The sequence below is a fragment of the Marmota marmota genome, unplaced genomic scaffold (genome assembly GCF_001458135.2).
Source record: "Marmota marmota marmota unplaced genomic scaffold, marMar, whole genome shotgun sequence".
NCBI classification, from domain to species: Eukaryota; Metazoa; Chordata; class Mammalia; order Rodentia; family Sciuridae; genus Marmota; species Marmota marmota.
This window is the reverse complement of record NW_025999925.1, coordinates 8,324,506-8,344,024: the sequence shown is the minus strand read 5'-3', so window position 1 is coordinate 8,344,024 and position 19,519 is coordinate 8,324,506. Positions and strand designations below refer to the sequence as shown.

Genomic DNA, 19,519 nt, shown 5'->3' with positions numbered 1-19,519 from the left:
GAAAGATTCAATCAGCTAATAAGTGCATCAGAGATTGTAAGGCATCACAGAACAGGCCACAAGGCACTGGAAGATATTACATCTCAGCACTTTGGGGGAGGGGGCAATTCATCCCTAAAGCTAATAAGCCACACATTAGCATTTTCCCTGATGTCAAACTGTACTAGGGATGCTGTTCTTCCTGTGTAATTTCTTCTCTTGTAGCGACATGTGGCATAATGAATCTCCACTAATGGAACTTGAGTGAATCAGAAAGTGCCTAGAATAGTAAGAAAAGGGAAGGAAGTTTGGTATGAGAATGGTGAAACTAATGATAAAAAATAAAATGAATTCTGCAGAGATTTAAAAAATAATAAACCTATGAATAAACAACCACATATCTGGTATAACTAAGTACTTTTAAATTTTTAAATAAAGCTAATATTTATTTTTTAAAAATGGCAAAATGATACCAAAAGGGAGAATCTAATAATACTGTATTTAAAAAATTAAACCTGTAATTGAAGCCCTTTCACCAAAAAATCTCTAAACCAGCTAACATCCCCACTAAGTTCTTGAAAACATTTAAGAAATAGCACTAATATTACAAAAAAATTTCTAGATAATAGAACAAGAGGAAATTCTTCTCAAATCATTTCATAAGGCCAATCAATATAATATAGATACCAAAGCCTGACAGGAACTTTACAAGAAAGAAAAATTTAAGACTAATTTTACCTATAAATATAAAAAGCAAAATCCCTTAATAAAATTTTAATAAGCAAATACCAGGTATAGAGCTTCTAAGAAATACAAGGTTGGTTGATTAGTTTAATATTCAAAAGCCAATCAATAGAATTTGCTGCACTAACAGAATAAGGAAATTATCTGATGATCTTTAATGATACAGAGAAAGCATTAAAGTTCAACATTTACTAGTGAAAAGAATAAGATAAAGATACAAAAGGTACAAGAATTGGAAAGATAATAATGAAACTATTATTATTCATATGGTTGTATTCCCAAAAAGAAATTTACAAAAATGATTAGAACTGATAAATGAATTTAGTGAAATCAAATTAGATACAAGTTCAGTATTCAAAAGTCATCTTTAACCTCTACATTTTAGCACTAAGTAATTAAAAATAAATATATTTTAATCAAACAATTTACCAAACTATCAAAATAAGTCAAATATCTAGGAATAAACCTAACAGATGAATAAGATCGTTATACAGAAAGCTATAAAACTATTATGGAAGGAAATAAAAGAATATCTAATTAAATGAAGTAGGATACTGTGTTCATGAATTGGAAGGCTCAATATTGTAATGCTATACAATTAGTAATGCTATACTAATTAATAATGCTAAAATAATTAATGCTATAGCAGTGGAAGAGAACAGAATCTAGAAATAGATTGGCATGTATATCATTCCTTGATTATAACAAAGATGACAATGCTGCTCTGACAAAGGACGGTCTTTTTGATGACTTGGGTTGGGTTGGGTCAAAGAATGTCTATACTGAAAAATATGAACTCTTGATTCTCTATCTTACTTAGTAAACAAAAATCAATTCCAGATAGATGATAGGTTTGAAATACAGAAACAAATATTAGGGTTATCAAAACAATAACATATGATTCTGATGTAAGCAACAACTTCTTAAACAGATCTTCTTAAACAGGACTATAAAGGAGAAGACTGAAAAATTGGAGTATGTTAAATAAGGAAGTTATGTTTATAAATGGTACCATTTAATAGACTGAAAATCTAAAGAACAGAAGGTACCATTACATTATGTATTTTCCAAGTACTTGAATCATACATATATGATATATATATGTGCAAATATTATATATAAATCAAAAGAAAAAACTAAAAAGAAAATGACAAAAGAAGATATACAAATGGTCGCTAGTAATATGCAAAAGTGTCCAACTTCAATAATCATTAGGAAAGTGAAAGTACAAATCCAATCATAAAAAGATACCACAACTCCATGTGTACAGCTAAAGTTTAAAAACAAAAATTGTCAATGTAATAGTTTTGGCAAAGATGTTGGGGAAATAAATTGTATGTCATTTTGAAAAACCTTAGAGAAGAAAAAAAACAAAAACCTTAGCAGTATCTACTAAAACTTAAAACAGATATAGCTAAAGAATTGTGCTCCTAAGCACATCTTAAACAGAAATGTAAATGATAAATAACAAAAGGTAAGTAAAAGATTGTTCACAGCATTACTTTTCAAAATAGCCTCAAATTGCAAATAATTCCAATGTTTATCAACAGTGAAACAGATAAACTGTGATATATTCATACAAAGAATTCTATATGACAATGGAAATAAACTACATGGAAAATCTGTGAATGACTCACACAAAAACAATGTTGGGGCAGGTTGGGGCTGTGGCTCATTGGTAGAGAACTTGCCAGCACATGTGAGGTACTGGGTTTGATCCCCAGCACCACATAAAAAAATAAATAAAATCAAGTTATTGTATCCATCTATAACTAAAAATATTTTTTTCATGTTGGATCAAAAAAATACACAGTATATATTGTATGTTTCCATTTTTACAAAGCTCAAAAACAGACAAAACTAAAATATGGTAAAATAAATTAGGACAACAATACCTTAAGGGAGCAAGGAGGTACTCAAAGGAACTCCCCCGACCAGAAGGGGCACCATTTCTACTCTACTGTTCTATTTCTGGATTTGGATGTTGGACACTTGAGTAACTTTGTAAAAACTGACCAAGCTGGATACCTACAATCTGTGCATGTTATATTTCCATAAAGGTTAGTTTTGAATGGAAATGATGTCATTCTCACAAATTAATCTAAAAAGCAATATAATTCCAGAAGCTAATTCTGAAATTTATTTGATAGAGAAAAAAATCAAGGAAAAGTCAATACAATTTTGAAGAAGTACAACCGGGAGGGAGACTTTATTATTAAGCTATAGGAAATAAAAATTGTGATACAACTTTAGAAAAATGCGGACAGAGCAGTCACAGAAAGCCCACTAACCAAATCTATAGATACTACTCTGGTGCATGTCATCAGTGGTGGGATTACAAGTCAGCCAAAAAAGATGCAATATTCAATAAACAATGGTGGGACAACTGGGTATCCAAATGGAAAAGGAGCAAGTAACTCTCACACAAAGTCCCCCAAGTCAAATCTTAATGGATGAAGGAACTAAATGTGAAAAGTAAAACTTAAAACTTTTAGAAGAAAACATAGAAGATTAGATTAATAGCATCAAAATAGAGAATGATTTATTGAATAAAATAGAAAAATAATACAATTCTGTCCTCAGATACACATTAAAGAGAAATGTAATGATGCTTAACAAAAGATAAGTAAATGATTGTTCACACCAGTACTTCACATAATTGCCTCAAACTGGAAGTAACACAAATGTACAACAGCATCAATAGAAATTATAAAATCTGATATAGTTACAGTGAATTCTTTGACTGGAAAACACGTAAATCATAAAGGGAAATCATTGTCAAAAGAAATCACCAAACAAAAAATAAAAAGGCATACAACAAGCTAATAATATCCTGAATATAAAAGTAACTCCTACCTATTAATGACACTAAAACCAAACCAACGGAACAATGGGCAAAGGATAAGAATAGGATATTTGATGAGAAAGAAACACAAAAGACCAAAAAGCATATTAATAATCAGGGAAAGGAAAATGTAATCAGCAGCATTGTTCAAGAGTCCCACAAGCAATTGCTTACTTATCTGAAAGAACACTGGGTAAGCATCCAAAGGAAACAAACTCAGTATGTTGAAGGGACATTTGCACTCTCATATGCATTGCTACATTATTCACAATAGCCAAAAAGTGGAAACGACCTAAGTGTCCATCAACTGGTGAATGGATAAAGACAATGTGCTACATTTACACAATGAAATACCACTTGGTCATTAAAAAGGATGAAATCCTGTCATCTGTGGCAATGTGAATAGAACTGGAGGTCACTATGTTAAGTGAACTAAGCCAGGTACCAAAATCACACTTATATGTGGAATCTAAAAATGCTGACCTCACTGAAATTGTGAATAGGGTGGTAGTTGCCAAAGGCTGGGAACAGTAATAGTACTATGTATTTCAACAAGCTAGAAGAAAAGATTTTGGATGTTTTCACCATAAAGAAATGATAAATATTTGAGGAGACAGACATGTTTACCCTGATTTAAACATTACACAATGTACAAATGTATCAAAACATCTCACATGGTCCATGAATATGTATAATTTTTATGTTTTTATGTATCAATTAAAAATAAACTTAAATGGATGGAAACCGAGAATATCATGCTAAGTGAAATAAGCCAGACTCAGAAAAATCAAGGGTCAAATGCTTTCTCTCATTATGTGGAATCTAGAGCCAAATAAGGGAAAGAAGGCAATGGTGGGGGATGGATCAGATATAATTATACAGGGATGATCAGTGGGGTAGAAGATAGAGAATGAGAGGGAGAGAGGAAGGATAGGAAAGGGAAGGATATATGAAATGAATATAACAAAATCATGTTATATGCATACATAAATGCACCACAGGGAGTTTTACCTTTATGTATACGTAGAAAGCACAAATCAAAAATAAATAAAGGAGTGAAAGGAAGACCAGTAGAGTAGAGGGGGAAAAAAAGCAGGAGGGAGGTGATAAGGAAAGTAGGAATTGAAATCAAATTCCTTACAAGTATTATTTTGTCAAAATAAAACCAAATATTATATATAATACTAAAATAAATAAAGAATAAAGTATACAATGGCAATGGTAATCAAGTAAAAAATAAGTTTAAAGAGAAAGAATAAAGAAATGTGAATAGAGATTTTTGAAAGAATAACTTTAAGGGCTGGGGTTGTGGCTCAGTGGAAGAGCACCTGTCTGGCATGTGTGAGGCACTGGGTTCGATCCTCAGCACCACATAAAAATGAATAAATAAATGTCCATCAACAACTAAAAAAAAATTTAAAAAGGAATAATTTTAAAAGATAATTTTTCACATGTATCAGATTATAATAAAGGTGAAAAGTCACTTTACGAAGCATGTTGGCAAAGATATGGAAAACAATTTGGAAATGACTGGTAAAGTTAAAAATTCTGTATACTGGTATATATGACCAGCAATTTCTTTTTAAAATATTCACCCTAGAAAAATACACAAGGGTCTCCTTCTATTACCATGCAATTTCCCTTCTCTCTCCCTTTCCCTCCCACCTCTCATCCCTGTTAAATGTTAATCTTCTTCTCCTGCTCTTCGTCCCTACTCTGTTCTTAGTTACTCTCCTTATATCAAAGAAGACATTTGGCATTTGTTTTTTAGGGATTGGCTAGCTTCACTTAGCATAATCTGCTCTTGGAGGAGGTAGAGAGGGAGGAGGGGAGGGGAGGGGAGAGGTGGGGAGGGGGGAGGGTGGAGGATGGGAAAGGCAGCGGAGCACAACAGACACGTAGGACGGGCAATGTAAATCAATGGATGTGTAACTGANGGGAGAGGGGGAGGGGAAGGAGAGAGGAAGAAGAAGAAATAATAATGACATATTGGAGAGTTTGACTGTTGGAAGGGAGGGATATACTACCAAAATATTAGTGTGAAACTGTAATTAAAAACCATACATAGACTCATCCCTGGGTTTTATAGATGTTAATAATTTATTATGTCTTATTCAAACATTTTGAATAGTGTTTTGATGTCATTTATACTATAATGACATTTTAAACTAGTTTAGTGTTTAAAAAAGTAACTTGATTTTTAAATGTAGACATGATGAACTCCTCAAAAGATAGGGTTTTTGTCACAGTTTTCAATCTAGAAACTAATAAGTTCTTATGGAGCAAGTTATATGGCTTTGTCTAGGGAATCACAAACAATTATACCTTGTATAATTGATATTGATGAATGCCTGCTGCATGCAAAAATTCAATAAGAGAAATTGTGTCACTGCCATTTTTCCAGTGCTACAGTAAGTAATAAAAATTAGCTGAAAAAAATAAAGATTAATCCAATATCAAAAGAAATACTAAATCAACAAAAACCAAAAGAATAATTATTTCATGGATCATCCTCAGGAGCATTCAAGTAACTTTTTATGAACACATTTGCATAACTTAGGAAAAATTCACAGAACTTCTCAATGACATTGTGGTTTTGGAACTTTGAGAACACTGCACGGAAATAAAGCAATAGAGAAAAGTACACAACGGAGAGTGGAAGAAAAGAATGAATTTGCAGGGACCATACAGCAAAGGAGGGAGGCAGGTGCCATCCCCAGACTCCCTGAACTGTGCCCACACTGTTAAAGGAGCTGCCTGCACAGGGCCACCACACTCACACAGAAAAAACGTACAACTTCTGTCTTGTCAAAGCCTGGTTCCTTTCCACAATGCCTTGAGGGATAAGATTACTTAAACGTACTGTTTAAGTAATCTAGTGAGAATCAGTAATTTGAAAAGGTACTTTTTAAAACCTTAGTTTAATAAATTGTTTTAATAAGAGAGTGATAAAGCACCCTAGCATTAGTGCTAAAAATCTGGGCTTCTGCTTCTGGCACTGTCATTAAGTAGCTACACCTCACTTCCTCATCTGTAAGATTGAGTAAATCCAGAAATCTTGGCCTTACGTGAATTTATGAAGTTCAAAATAAATATGAAATTCCTTTGAAACTATAAATGCTATCACAGTTTTTTTTTGTAAATTGTTATTGCTTAAAAATATAAGATACTTAAAATAGTCACCTTAAGAAAAATTCCCAATATATGATACACTAATTAATTGAAACAGAAGGAATGAACTAAAGGAAATGGAAAATAGGAAATGAAAATAAATTTGGCCTAAGTCAAATATAAAAGTCAGAAATTAAACTTATTTGTAGAGTTTCATTAAGTGAAATTATGTGTAGGGCACTTACACATATAGCAGTATTACTCTCCTTTGAATTTAAGTTGTGTACAAGTTACCTAAATGGATGAATTATCCAAAGTGAATATGCAAGTCTGACATTTCCCAATGACAAAAGGAATGGCATTTTTCTTTTATACTGAACTTCAGAGAAACTGTTGACTTGTTTCTTATTTTATTTCTTCTACATTTATTATAGGATGATATAATATCTAATTCGATTGAACTTTAGGAGTTGGAGCCAGTTAATATGCCAATATTAATTCTTTGTACATAAGAAAAAATATTATGTACACATTTAGATTTCATAGTTTTAATATTTAAACAATGTTTATTTAGCTGGGAAACAGTTCTGTCCTTTATACTACATACCACTGAGTGGTGAATGACTGAAGGAATAAAATGACCCTTTAAAAACTTCTTTAACCAGGTAGAGAGTATCTACCTAATCCCTACAGCAAACACCAGACATAATAATGAAATGTTAGAAGCCTTTCCTTTAAATCAATCAAGACTGGATGCTCACATTTTCTTTGAGGTCCCAGAAAGGATAACACAGCAAAAAAAGAAATTAAAGGCCTAAGGACTACAAAGGATGAAACAAAATTATCATTATTCACAGGTCACATAGTCTACAAAGAAAACAATAGGGACTCTCTAGAAAAAATATTATATTTAATGAGAGAATTCTAGAAAAAAATATTATAATTAATGAGAGAATCTAGCAAAGTAGCTAGACTCATGATATAGCAAAATCAGGTTACAAAATCACCTGCATTTTTCTGTAAGAGTAACAAATAATTTGAAAACATAATTGTAAAAGGATATGAACTATGAACCAACAGAAAGCATTTAGCAATAAATCTAATAACATACAGAAATCTTTGTAGAGGAAAATTTAAAATTTCACTGAGAAGATTAAAAGAAAAACAAAAGTACATAGCATTCATGGAAGTACATGACATATTCACATGTCATATCTGTATCAAGGTAACGATATCAACCATTTCCCAAACTGATCTAAAAATCAATCCTGTGCCTACCTCTCCCCAACCAAAAAGTGTGTAAGTTGATTCTAAAATGAAATGGAGAAGTTTAAATGTAAAAGAAAAGTCAACAAGTGCTACTAGAATAATTGGTGGGGAGAACTTTCCCTTTCAGATGTAAAGGATAATTACTTTACTATAGTAAGTAAGACTGTGTGATCTGGCTTCGGGGAAAAAAACAAAACAAACACAAAAAGCAACAGTAAAAAATAATAGTATCCCAAACAGACCCATAAAAACATGGAAACTTAATATGTGACTAATAATTCTGTATATTGATAGGGAATGAATGAATTGTTGAAAAACTGGTGTAGAATACCTGATGATCCATACAGAAAGATATAATGATGAAAACTCTAAATCTGAAAATGAAATTTTACCAAGTTATTACAAGAGAGTATCTTTTAAAATTTTATTGTATTTTATTTTTAATACTTTTATTTAGTTATAATGAACACAATACCTTTACTTTATTTATTTATTTTTAATATGGTACTGAGGATTGAATCCAGGGCCTCACACATGCTAGGTGAGTGTTCTATCACTGAGCCACAACCCCAGTCCTACAGGAGAGTATCTTTACAACCTCAGAGATTAAAAGAATTTCTTTCTTCTTCTTCTTTTTTTAAAAGAAGTTGTGTGATAAATTTATTTAAAGTTATTAAAATAGTATACATGAGATAAAAAGTATAAAAATACATATTGAGATATATAAACATAGCCCCATATCAATGGAGAAATATTCAGTATTTGTTAAACAATATGATATTGTAGCAGTAACAAAACAGAACCATATGGTATGAAAAAAGATACTGAAAGAAACCATGACAACACATGAATGTTTCACATGATGGATGTTCCTAGAAAATTGGAAAACCGAGTGATATATATATATATTGATTGGTAACAACAGGTAAGTAAATAAGAGTGATCTACTACATCATACCCTAGAGGTTTATCCAGTACAGGTGGACCAAAAATTCTAAATATGAAAAAAAAAAAAGTATTTTGTGGAAGAAATAGGATTAAACTACAGGATCAGAAATGTCCATATTATCCACAAATTATACAATTAATCAAGTACATTACATTTTAAAACAACTCTACCCCAAATACCATGAACAATAAACAGAAAAACTCCAATCTTGGAAAGATATGTGATTCTATGTAACTGGCAAATCATGTTTATGTGTACATGTATACTCTAAAACATATATATAATTGTATTGTAAACATATGAAATATATATATATATGAAACACAAACACACATATACACACACAAACAAAAAACATACAAAGTTAAATCTTTAAAGAACAGGCAATTCGTTTAGTGGTGAGTACATGCATCAGGTAGCATTAACTGGGCTGGTATTCTGTGGGTATCAGAATAACACACATTTATGAAAATCTCTAACATGCCTTTTTAGTTTCTGATTACTTCAATTTTCAAAACCTGTCATGCCTGTGTTTAAAAGAAAAAAGAGAGAAAACAAGTGCCAAAATAACTCCAACACCATCTTTACCACATCAACCCCTCCATGATTTTCATCATTATCATCATCTCAAGGAAGAAACACATTCACTCATAAAAGGAAGAACTAACATTCACTGCACTAAAATTAACACTTTTGGGTCTTCAAAAGGCATCATATTGAAAGCAAAAAGACAAAAATTACTCTAAGTAATCTCCTTTAACACTTAATATATTTTCATTTAAAAGTTCTATGAGTTCAATACACTTAATGTATGAAATGTCTCAAATTCTCAAGTAAATAAATTTAATGTCTTTTTAAATTGCTTTGTGTACTTTACGGGAAATTTAGGTCCTTCAAAAGTCAAAAAATAATATTAAGAAGACAAGTATATGGAGAAGCTCATATCTAACATGCCTTCTAAAATGCCAGCATGACTACCATGTTTGCTTCCAGATCCAAACACCAGTTTTGAACTGCACTCTGCTGTTCTGGTCAGAAGTTAAGCTGAAAGGCTACAACTTGGAGAGCCACTGACATGGCTGCTTGGACACTTAGAGACCCCAGACACTCAGTGCTGTGCTTTGGCTTCTACTAAAACATGAAAGTGAAGAAAGCTATTGGATGAAAAACTAAACTCCAAACAAAAACTCACCCTGTGGAGATTGTGGATGGATTACTATGGTTTTATAATCCAGGATATTAGAAAACAAATATTATAAGGTAAGTTATTCTATCCTCACTCTAGTGACAGTGCCCCCAAAGACCAATTTGTTGAAGGCTAACAAAGACTAGGGCTGCCAATCATACACAAACTAAGGTCAAATTAATTACCTCCCTCTCAGATTTTCACTCAATACTGCTGGGGTGTAAGTATAAACTACAAGAGCCTTTAAGAGGAACATTTATAATATGTATTGAAGTTCTTTAGACTCTTCAAATCACTGAAGTGATTAAACCATAATCCTAAATATGAATGGGATTAGGGGTATATTTATCCATCTTTAAGCTAAGCCAGTGGGTAAAATTTAAAGAGCAATTTCCCAGAGCTGAATAAAGGCTACTCTTACCATCCTGGACCCTCTACCAAGTCCTTTTAGATAAACTAGGGTTGCTAGATCAAATACAGGATGTTAGTAAAATCTAAAATTCTGATAATAAATAATGTTTTAGCATAAAACAAATAATGCATAGGACATAGTTAATAAAAAACTATTAATTATTTATCTAAAATTCAAATTTAACTGGGTATCATATACTTTTACTTGTTAAATCTGTCATCCTTATTCTAGACCATGACACAATCCAATAATTTAATGACCCATGCTTGGACCAGCAGATGTCTACTGGTCATGTAGCAGAGCTACATACAGTATGAGTTTTGATTGATTTCCTATAAGAGTCAGTTCACCAAAACCCTCCAACTTCCAGAACCATCAGTGGCCCTTCTTTAAGGAAACTGGAGGGTTAGTCCATGTTCCCCTATACCTTCTTTCTAGTCCAGGAAGTCCCACATGGGTACCACAAGAGTCCTACATGGTCTCCTGGCCAAATCGGGACTCCCTTGTGGTGGTACTGGCACGTTCTGGCACCCATCTGGCCTCACAAAGCTATAGCAGCTATTGTCCTTCTCCTGGAGTTTCCTTCTATGGGAACTATAGCCTCTACAGCCCAGAGAGAGTTGGGAAAGCCTTGGACAAAAGAGAGATGGCAAGTAACAGGTGCTATATCAGGCATCAGCTGAGTTGTCTTGGCGCAGGAAGGAGGGTAGGGGAAGAATGGGGTGCATCTGGGGGGTACTTCCCTTTCCACCTCTATTTAAAAATCTACACACATAAAACCCCCCAGCTTTCCAAGGCTATTAGCATCAATTTATTTTATTTAGCTAATTAACTAAAAATATAAGTTCATTTATACAGTGCTTGCCCTATGCCAGGCATCATTTTAAATGTATATTCATTTATCATCATTTTTTAGGTAAAGAAACTGAGATCCAGATAGATTATTTAACACTTAAATTAGGAGAGGACACACTTATAACCAATATAATCTGCTGCCATGTGTCTTGCCTGAAAAGTTAGTTTTGATTAAATTAGATATGACAATAAATAATTTCAAGAGAAATTATTTATTCATTGAGAAATACATCACTTAATGAGTAACAAAGAAAAACCATATTATTGACAAAAATGGGGAAAAATCTAATTACCTAGATGTGTTTTGTTTTTCCCTATGGTTTTACCAAGTTTTCTACCATGAGTATTTTGAGGCACAATTGCATAATTTTTTATAACAGCAAGATAAAAGCAATTTACAAGGCAATTATGGTATATCTATATTGTTGAATATCACAAAGCCATATGTATTTGAGACACCCTGATTTGAAAGACATATGAGCCTGTGGAGAGGCTAGGAGTACATTCTGTAAACTTTTTACCCTACTATGGATGATGTCTTTCTGAATAGCATCAGTCAATCAGAACTTAATATTGTTCACTGAGAATCAAAACGGTGAATCTACACTTGAGATAACTAAGCAACTTCAACATTAAATGCCACGTTATTTGGTAAAGGAGAACATTTTTAAAAAGTTGAAAAAATAAAAGGTAAACCTTAAAATATTTTATGAAAATCACAGTTTAATGAGTGCCAGGCACTGTGTTAATGATTTTGTATCATCTCATTTAGTTCTTATGACAATTTGATAGGGTAATACTAGAATTACTGTATTCCTGTCTTATAGGTGAGGAAATAAAAGCTTGGAGAAGTATTTTGACCAATAATACTATTACTAAGTAGGAAAACTTGGAATGTTAACTTAAGTTCATCCTCTGACAGATGTTTTAAAGGGGACCCTTATTCAATGACAGAGAATCATAGTCACTTAGTCACTGCTAAGTAAGGAGAAAAGTGCTCCTATGTCAGGGTCCTTGGATCCACCACTGGGTACACTAGATAATAGTTGGCCATAATATCCCTGAAATCAGAAGACACACAGTAGAAAAGAAAAAGTTTAAGATAGTCATGAGTTAATTCCAAAACTTGAGCAACAGCTAATTTTCTGCAAATAATGTTTTCTTCCTTGACAGGTAAAGATATTGACATCTACCTTTAAGGAACAATCATGGTAGAACTATTTTTATAATAGCTGCAGGCCGCTGAAAAAATTTGGCAGTTTCAAAGTGTTTTATTCCCTGAAAATGTCAATCAAGGGCAGGTTACAGTGAAAGACTCTCCAGTGAAAGCCTCCTCCAGATAAGCTTTCGGCCAAAATCTTTGCTATTTAGCCCAGAGAGACCTAGAAACAGAAAAGAGGACCACAAGCCCGGACAGCAGCACTCGCTGTGTGTTGAGATGTCAATCCTTCTGACCCCTGAATGCTGCCCACCTGACCTTCCACTGGATGTGAGACCTGATTGGTACACAGTCCAGACCCTTTATTTTATGGTTGAGGAAACTAAATCCCATGGAGTATGATATCCTAACATGACCGTAAAACAACAGAACAAGATTTGAATTTATATCTCCTATCACCATGTCACTTCTCCATTATCCCTGGAGCCAAAAAGTAGTACATGACCAGAAGAAAGTGCTAGAAGAGAAAAAGATTATTTCTGGCTACAGTAATGGTGAAGGCTCTAAGAATGAGGGAGTATTCTATTAGATCTTCAAGAATGAATAGGAGTTCAATCAAAGGAGATGGGTAAGTGAGAGGAGAAGAAACATTCTGGGCAAAGAGACAGCAGCATAGGTTAGAACACTCGAAAAGAAATCAGTTATCATACAAATCATCTTTTCTATTTCACTGTTTCAGAAGAAGGAAGGGAGGGACACTAGAGGAGAGAAGTCATAGAACACAGTGCTCAATTACCATAATATTTCCTCTAACTTTTATCCTTGGACTTATAATCCAATAACCATGCCATATGAAAAACACATTTCTAGCAGAATCTATGAGAATAATTGAGCCACAGAACAAAATTAAGCTTAAAGCTTAGATGTATTTTATGGTATGCATTATTGTTGTTCTGCTTGGTAATTAGGTACAAATAGTCAACAGTTTATTAATATTACTATAATTAGTCTTTTAGTTCTTCTATAACCAAAGCAAGCATTTCTGGGGCAACTAAAAGTATACATGTACTAGGATGAAAGAAGAAATTGGAAAGCCTGTCCTCATCTTTACCAGCTTCAAACACTCATTACTAACAAATACATTAATACCTACTATGTGTCACACACAGCACTTGGGATAGAAAAGCCCCAGGCCACTTCTTGATCTCAGAAACAACTGGGACCAGGATCCCAGTGCCCACCTTGTCCTAGCTCTATAACATCCAGACTGTGGACTTCCCCTGGGTAGATATATCTACAGGGTTCAAAGTGCTTCCTGGGAATCTTCTTACTCTGCACATTTGACTCAGTCCCACCCCCACTGCCCTTCCGAATAAGTTGAATTATATTACTTATGCTAAAAACAAAATAAAAGAACTCCACAAACAAATCCTCAATTTTAATTGCTATCAAAATCTATTTAATAGAAAGAAAGCTGTTTGGTTTAATAAACAAACAATCACGGAGGGTTGAGACTGCAGTGTCTTATAGTGAAGGTTCCCAAGGAGTATGTCTTGGTTTTTCATAGTGCTGGAGGTGTGTCATGACTCTGACCAATTAATCCTCAAGGTGGCAGGTGGGGCTGGGTGACCACAGCCTCTGGGCCAATCTCCTTTGGCTCTGAGCAACCTCTACCTTCTCCTTTGATTCCAGTGAACCATCAAAATATTACCATTTTCTAGGTTCAGTGAAGTGAAAAGTTTGGAAAGCACTGGTTTGCCATAGAATACATCTGTGCTTGGGGAAAGAGTCTAAGACTATCCAACTTGGGCAACCTATGAAAGGTTATTTCCTTATTCTGGGATGTATTTTATTCACAAGTATGAAGAGATGTTGTACTACAAAATCCAAAATTTTTCTTCTAGTTCTACAGGGCAGTTATTCTGCAATGTGAAACCCTCCCCACCCCCCACCTGATCCAAACTCCATAGTATCCTGAAAAGTAACATTTTATGGAACAAAAAGGCAAAATTTTAAAGTGAGACTTGGAGACTGCTGAAGCTTCTAGTTAATCCTTATTTAACAAATCTGATTAGGTTCCTGTTATGTGCTAGAGATGTGTGATTAATAGTGAAATTACACCTACAAAAAGAGGGAAATATTCCTTGTTCTCTTCAAGCTTACAGTCTGCTGGGAAGTACAAATGAAAAAAAAAAGAAAAAATAAATTATAATTTGGTGGGATAGATACCAAGATAGAAACATAGGTAGGTATGAGATTGGGGTGCCCATCCCAGCCTCGGTGAGGGAAAGCTTCATGTAAGAAGGTACATCCAAGACAAAACTGGAAGAATTATCAGGAGCTAGCTAGAGAGTGGGGTGGAGTGGGTTGTGAGTGTGGGTGAGAAGAGGGAAGGTGGAGAAAAATGACATTCCAGGCAGCAGATACCATCTGCCAAGTCCCACAGATACTTGGGAAGTGTAAGAAGTCTATATGGTTGGAACATAAAGCATGGATTCAAATGGGAGAATGACATGACAGGTTAGAAAAGGCCCTGTGGCTGTCTACAGAGTGGAGAGTGATTGGAGAGGGGCAAGATGAAGGTAGGAAGATCCAGAAGCTGCCAAATCAATATAATACTTAGATTACACAATGAATTATGGAAGAAGAAAAGGGGGGGGCAGGGGGCTTAAAAAGCATTCTTAAAATGGGGAGAAGAAAAGTGGGCAGAAAGTTGGTTTGTTCAGTAGCACTGGAATAATTTCATATAATACAGAATCCAGAAAATCAATCATATTTATAATTTACATGTATGGAAGACTATTTCTTAAAACTAAATGGTTATCAAAGGAACAATGCCATTCAACTTTGAGGAAATTATTTTTAGGGCATATTTTATAAATTGATAGCCATAATATACAGTGAATTTCACATAGTAAGTTCTTTCTCAACATTATCCCTATATATAAATTTATACCCTGAAAAATAGAATACACTTCACCATAGCAACAGTTTTATATCAACTCCTACTCGAGTTAGAAAAAGCATATGTAAAAGAAATGAATATTCTGGAATATTCTGAGGTGCCTGATGGTTAAAAAAAAATCATTCCATTTATTTTGTAAAGATTTAAATATGAGTGCAATATTTCTTTAAAACATCCTTGTAATTAGAAGGTTATTTTAGTTCTTCAAAAATAACATACTTGGGATCTAGCTGATGGCCATGGGAACCCAGTAACAGGAAAAGATTTTTATGTGACTAATAAGTTAAATATAAACCAAGCTATTATCTATTGGAACTATATTACTTACTCAAGAAAAGTTATACCCCATTGTTATTATGAGAACTGAAAAGGGAATTATGTCTTTCTAAAGACAATGAAAGATCAGTACTTATTGTCTTATTTGATATATTAAGTAATAGACAAATTTTCTAATGAGAGTAAACAATTTACAGACAGTAGTCCTTGGATTGCCAATGGTCTGAATATTTGTGTCTCCCTGCCACCCCCACATTCATATGCTGAAATTCCAACTCCCAAGATGATGGCATTAGAAGGTGGGGGGCTCTGGGAAGTGATTAGGTCATGAGGGCTTAAGAGAGATCTGTCAAGTCTTCCACCATGTGATGACACAGTGAGGTAGCATCTACAAACCAGGAAACAGGGCCTCACAAGATACGGAGACTTCGATTTTAGACCTCTGAGCCTCCACAACTACAAGAGACAAATTTCTGTTGTTTATAAATTACCCCATCTATGGTGTTTTGTTATGGCAGCCTGAACCAACTAAGATAATAGGGTTACAAACTACCAATAAGCCTTTGTATAATATCAAATGCAACATGAAACTAGATTACCAGTCTTGTGACCAGCCAAATTCACCATGCCACATGTCTCTCCCCCTTAGTCATGGTCCAAGATGGAATATTTTGTAATAGTCCCAACTCCCTGAAGTTCTGGTCTACTATCTGACTGCCCCACTACATCTTAATTCTTCATTGTCTTCAGAAATATTTCTTGATACTTGTATATTTTTAACCATTTGCTTAACATTTCCTTCATACACTGACTTAGATGGAAACTCCCTTGCAGTCCTCTCTTTGGGAGCTGAGCCACATCCTACCCAATGCAACTTAGGACTCAGAAGTCTTTCTTTGCTTCTTTAGGTCTTACCACTTCTGTTTATCCTCACTGAAGGCACCTAGAAACCTTATGTCACCAGTGCCCATGCCCTATAATCTCTGACACCTGGATCACTATCATCTTCCACAAAAGATCCCTTGGTACCTTCGACAATCTCAACATTCACATGGATGACTCCCAAATTCTCTTTCTTGAGCTCATTTCCAAATACCTTCTTCCTTCTGCTACCCACCTTCCAAGGCTTACCTAGATCCTACCATCACCCAAAAGAATACCACCTCTGAAATCTTAAAGACCGGCACCTCATTCTCAGATACAATCTCTCAATTATTTCTTACATATTCTTTGGCCCCAATTGCACATTATTTTAATGTTGATGAAGGCTGTCTCCTTGATCAACCACTAGTCAGCACCACTGCCCTTTTCTCAACTAGGTCTCAACTTCAGACTCAATAATTATAAACTCTGAACACAAATAATTTAGTCCACCCTCCTCATTAAAAATACGTGAACACTAGCATAGTTTTCAACAGCTCAAGACAGCATCCTTAGAAGAACCAGACTCTCTTACAGTGTCTGCCTGAGAAAACACAGTGCTGCCAGGAGAATTTACTATTTGTTCCAGCACAAACTTGGTGATAGGCAGATAGACCACTAAGGCCTTTCTTAGAGCAGTTACTTTAGAAAGCTTGCAATTCTAAATTATTTCTCTGCCTCTTTGAGATATATATATTTTACCACCCAGACTGTCCTCTCAGGGAATAAGAGCTAGCTCTCTGAACTGTGGTATAAGTACAGGTTAACAAATTCAGACAGGTTTCACATTAACCAATCTCACCCCACCCCTTTCAGTTCACCCCCCTGCCAATTTCTCATTCTCCTTTTAGCCCCTGCACAAATTAGTCAAGTCAAAGTCATGCTGGGCTCTTTTCCTTATTACAACAATATTACTGGATAAAAATCTATCCTTACCACTTTAGTATTTGGCTCTGCTTAGCTCTGATAATGTAACTTCAATGTAACTCACACACCTGCCACAATTCATATTTTTCCCAATTCACTCTCTTGCTAGTATTCTCAATCTTTTAAGAATGTACATTTCTGAACAAAACCTATAAGTAAACTGGCCTCTTCCTTATCTTTAAACACATCTTTTCTTATGCTCTGTGCCCTTACCTCACTTGATATCTTTCAGTTCCTTAAGTTCACCCTGGTCCGCCTTACTTCCAGTCTCTGCCAGGTTGGTTCCTCTATGTAGCATATTTCCCCCCTCTCCCTAGCTTACACTGACTCATTCTTCAGTCTGTATGTCACCTTGGGGAACCTTCTTCATATTTCCCACACTAGGTTAGGTCAAGCTGTTACCTGTTCCCAGAACACATTGATTAACAACATTCTAGCACTAAATAAGCTGTACTATATTAGTCCGTCCATCTTCTCTGCTAGGCCACAGCTCTGCAAGGGCAGGGAAAAGTTCCAAATAGCTTACTACTCTCTGTTCCTAATACTCACTTAACTACCTGAGGCACTCATTAAGTATGTGCTAAATGAGTTAAGTATTCAGGGTCATTAATGTTCTATAGAGAACTCAAGCCCATATGATGAAAATTATCATGGAAATGAGGTAAAGCATTTGTTTTGTCTTTTTTCCCAGAGCATCTGAAAATAGTGGAACACACGACAAAGCATATAACACTATATGATAATAGGAATTTACAAAACCCTGGTGTGATTCCAGTCTCATCAGCATATTTGGGTATTGGTAAATATTGTTATTGTGTTACCTAGGAGAACTAAGATAATCCTCTTCAGTTGCTAAATCTTTCCATCTATGAATAAATTTTCATTGGAATTTGAATCAATTCCATATTTAATAGTGAATATGAAACTATACCCAGGATTAGTCCATTTAAAGCCAAAGTTAAAACCTGGATAATTTTAAATTATAAAAAATATTTATGGGGAAAAAAATATCTATGGAGGTAGGGTTGTGGCTTAGCGGTAGACGGCTCACTAGCATGTTCGAGGCCCTGGGTTCAATCCGCAGCACCACATAAAAATAAATAAATAAAATAAAGGTACTGTGTCCAAGTACAACTACAAAATAAATATAAAAAAATAATTATGTGATATTCCAAAAAGCTGGAATCAATGTTATCATCTTTTACTTTTTTTAATCTTAAAATGTGGTACTTACTGATAAATTTGTACTATTGGGAACATACTGATCCTGTTCTCCCAGCAACACGTCAATCACAGGATGCCTTCCATTTTTTATCATGATTCTCTTTTCTTCTTGTAAAGTTGGCCTGCAAAAAAAGTTAAGATTTCAATTTATAGGCATGAAAATAGCTTTTTTAAAAAAAAAGTCTCTCAGCATGAAAAATTTCAGTACCCAGTTACTAAACAGACAGCAAAACCTTAAACATAGACATTAAGAGCCAGATAAGGCTTTGAGTATAAAAGTATAATTTTAACTATAAAATAATAACTGGGAATAACTGTGCGCTGAAGCACGAACTTAGCAGTCTTCTGACGGCTCCAAGACTACAGATGACCTTTTCACGACCCTTTTAATTTTTCTGTTGTTGTTTAAGATCAAACATATTTTCATTACTAAAAGTAACAGTTCAGATTATCACTACTTGAATTATTTTCAGTAATGAGCATAATAAAGTAAATCATATAAAATTATTTCTATATTTAATAATTACCTTAGTATTAATAATGTCATGTGTTGGACTGAACACGGAATGATCTAAAATTTTCATATTCTGTTTAATTTCTATGATCATTTATATCTTTCACTTTTTTTATATAAATATATTATTTTGGGTGGCTGGGAGCATAGTTCAGTGTCAGAGTATGTGTTTAGCATTCCCAA

The 19,519-nt window shown here is 34.2% G+C and overlaps 1 protein-coding gene across 3 annotated transcripts in view; it reads right to left on the bottom strand.

Annotated features, from left to right (window-relative positions):
- Positions 1 to 19,519, bottom strand: part of Msh3 (mutS homolog 3) — a 183,564-nt gene that overhangs the window by 36,416 nt on the left and 127,629 nt on the right. For all 3 annotated transcript variants that reach the window (XR_007346415.1, XM_015497854.2, XM_048800207.1), the window contains exon 18: positions 18,833 to 18,944. Coding sequence is in view for 2 of the 3 variants with exons in the window: in XM_015497854.2 (XP_015353340.1) it covers positions 18,833 to 18,944 (112 nt within the window). In the remaining variant the exon portion in view is untranslated. The remainder of the gene's footprint in view (positions 1 to 18,832; positions 18,945 to 19,519) is intronic.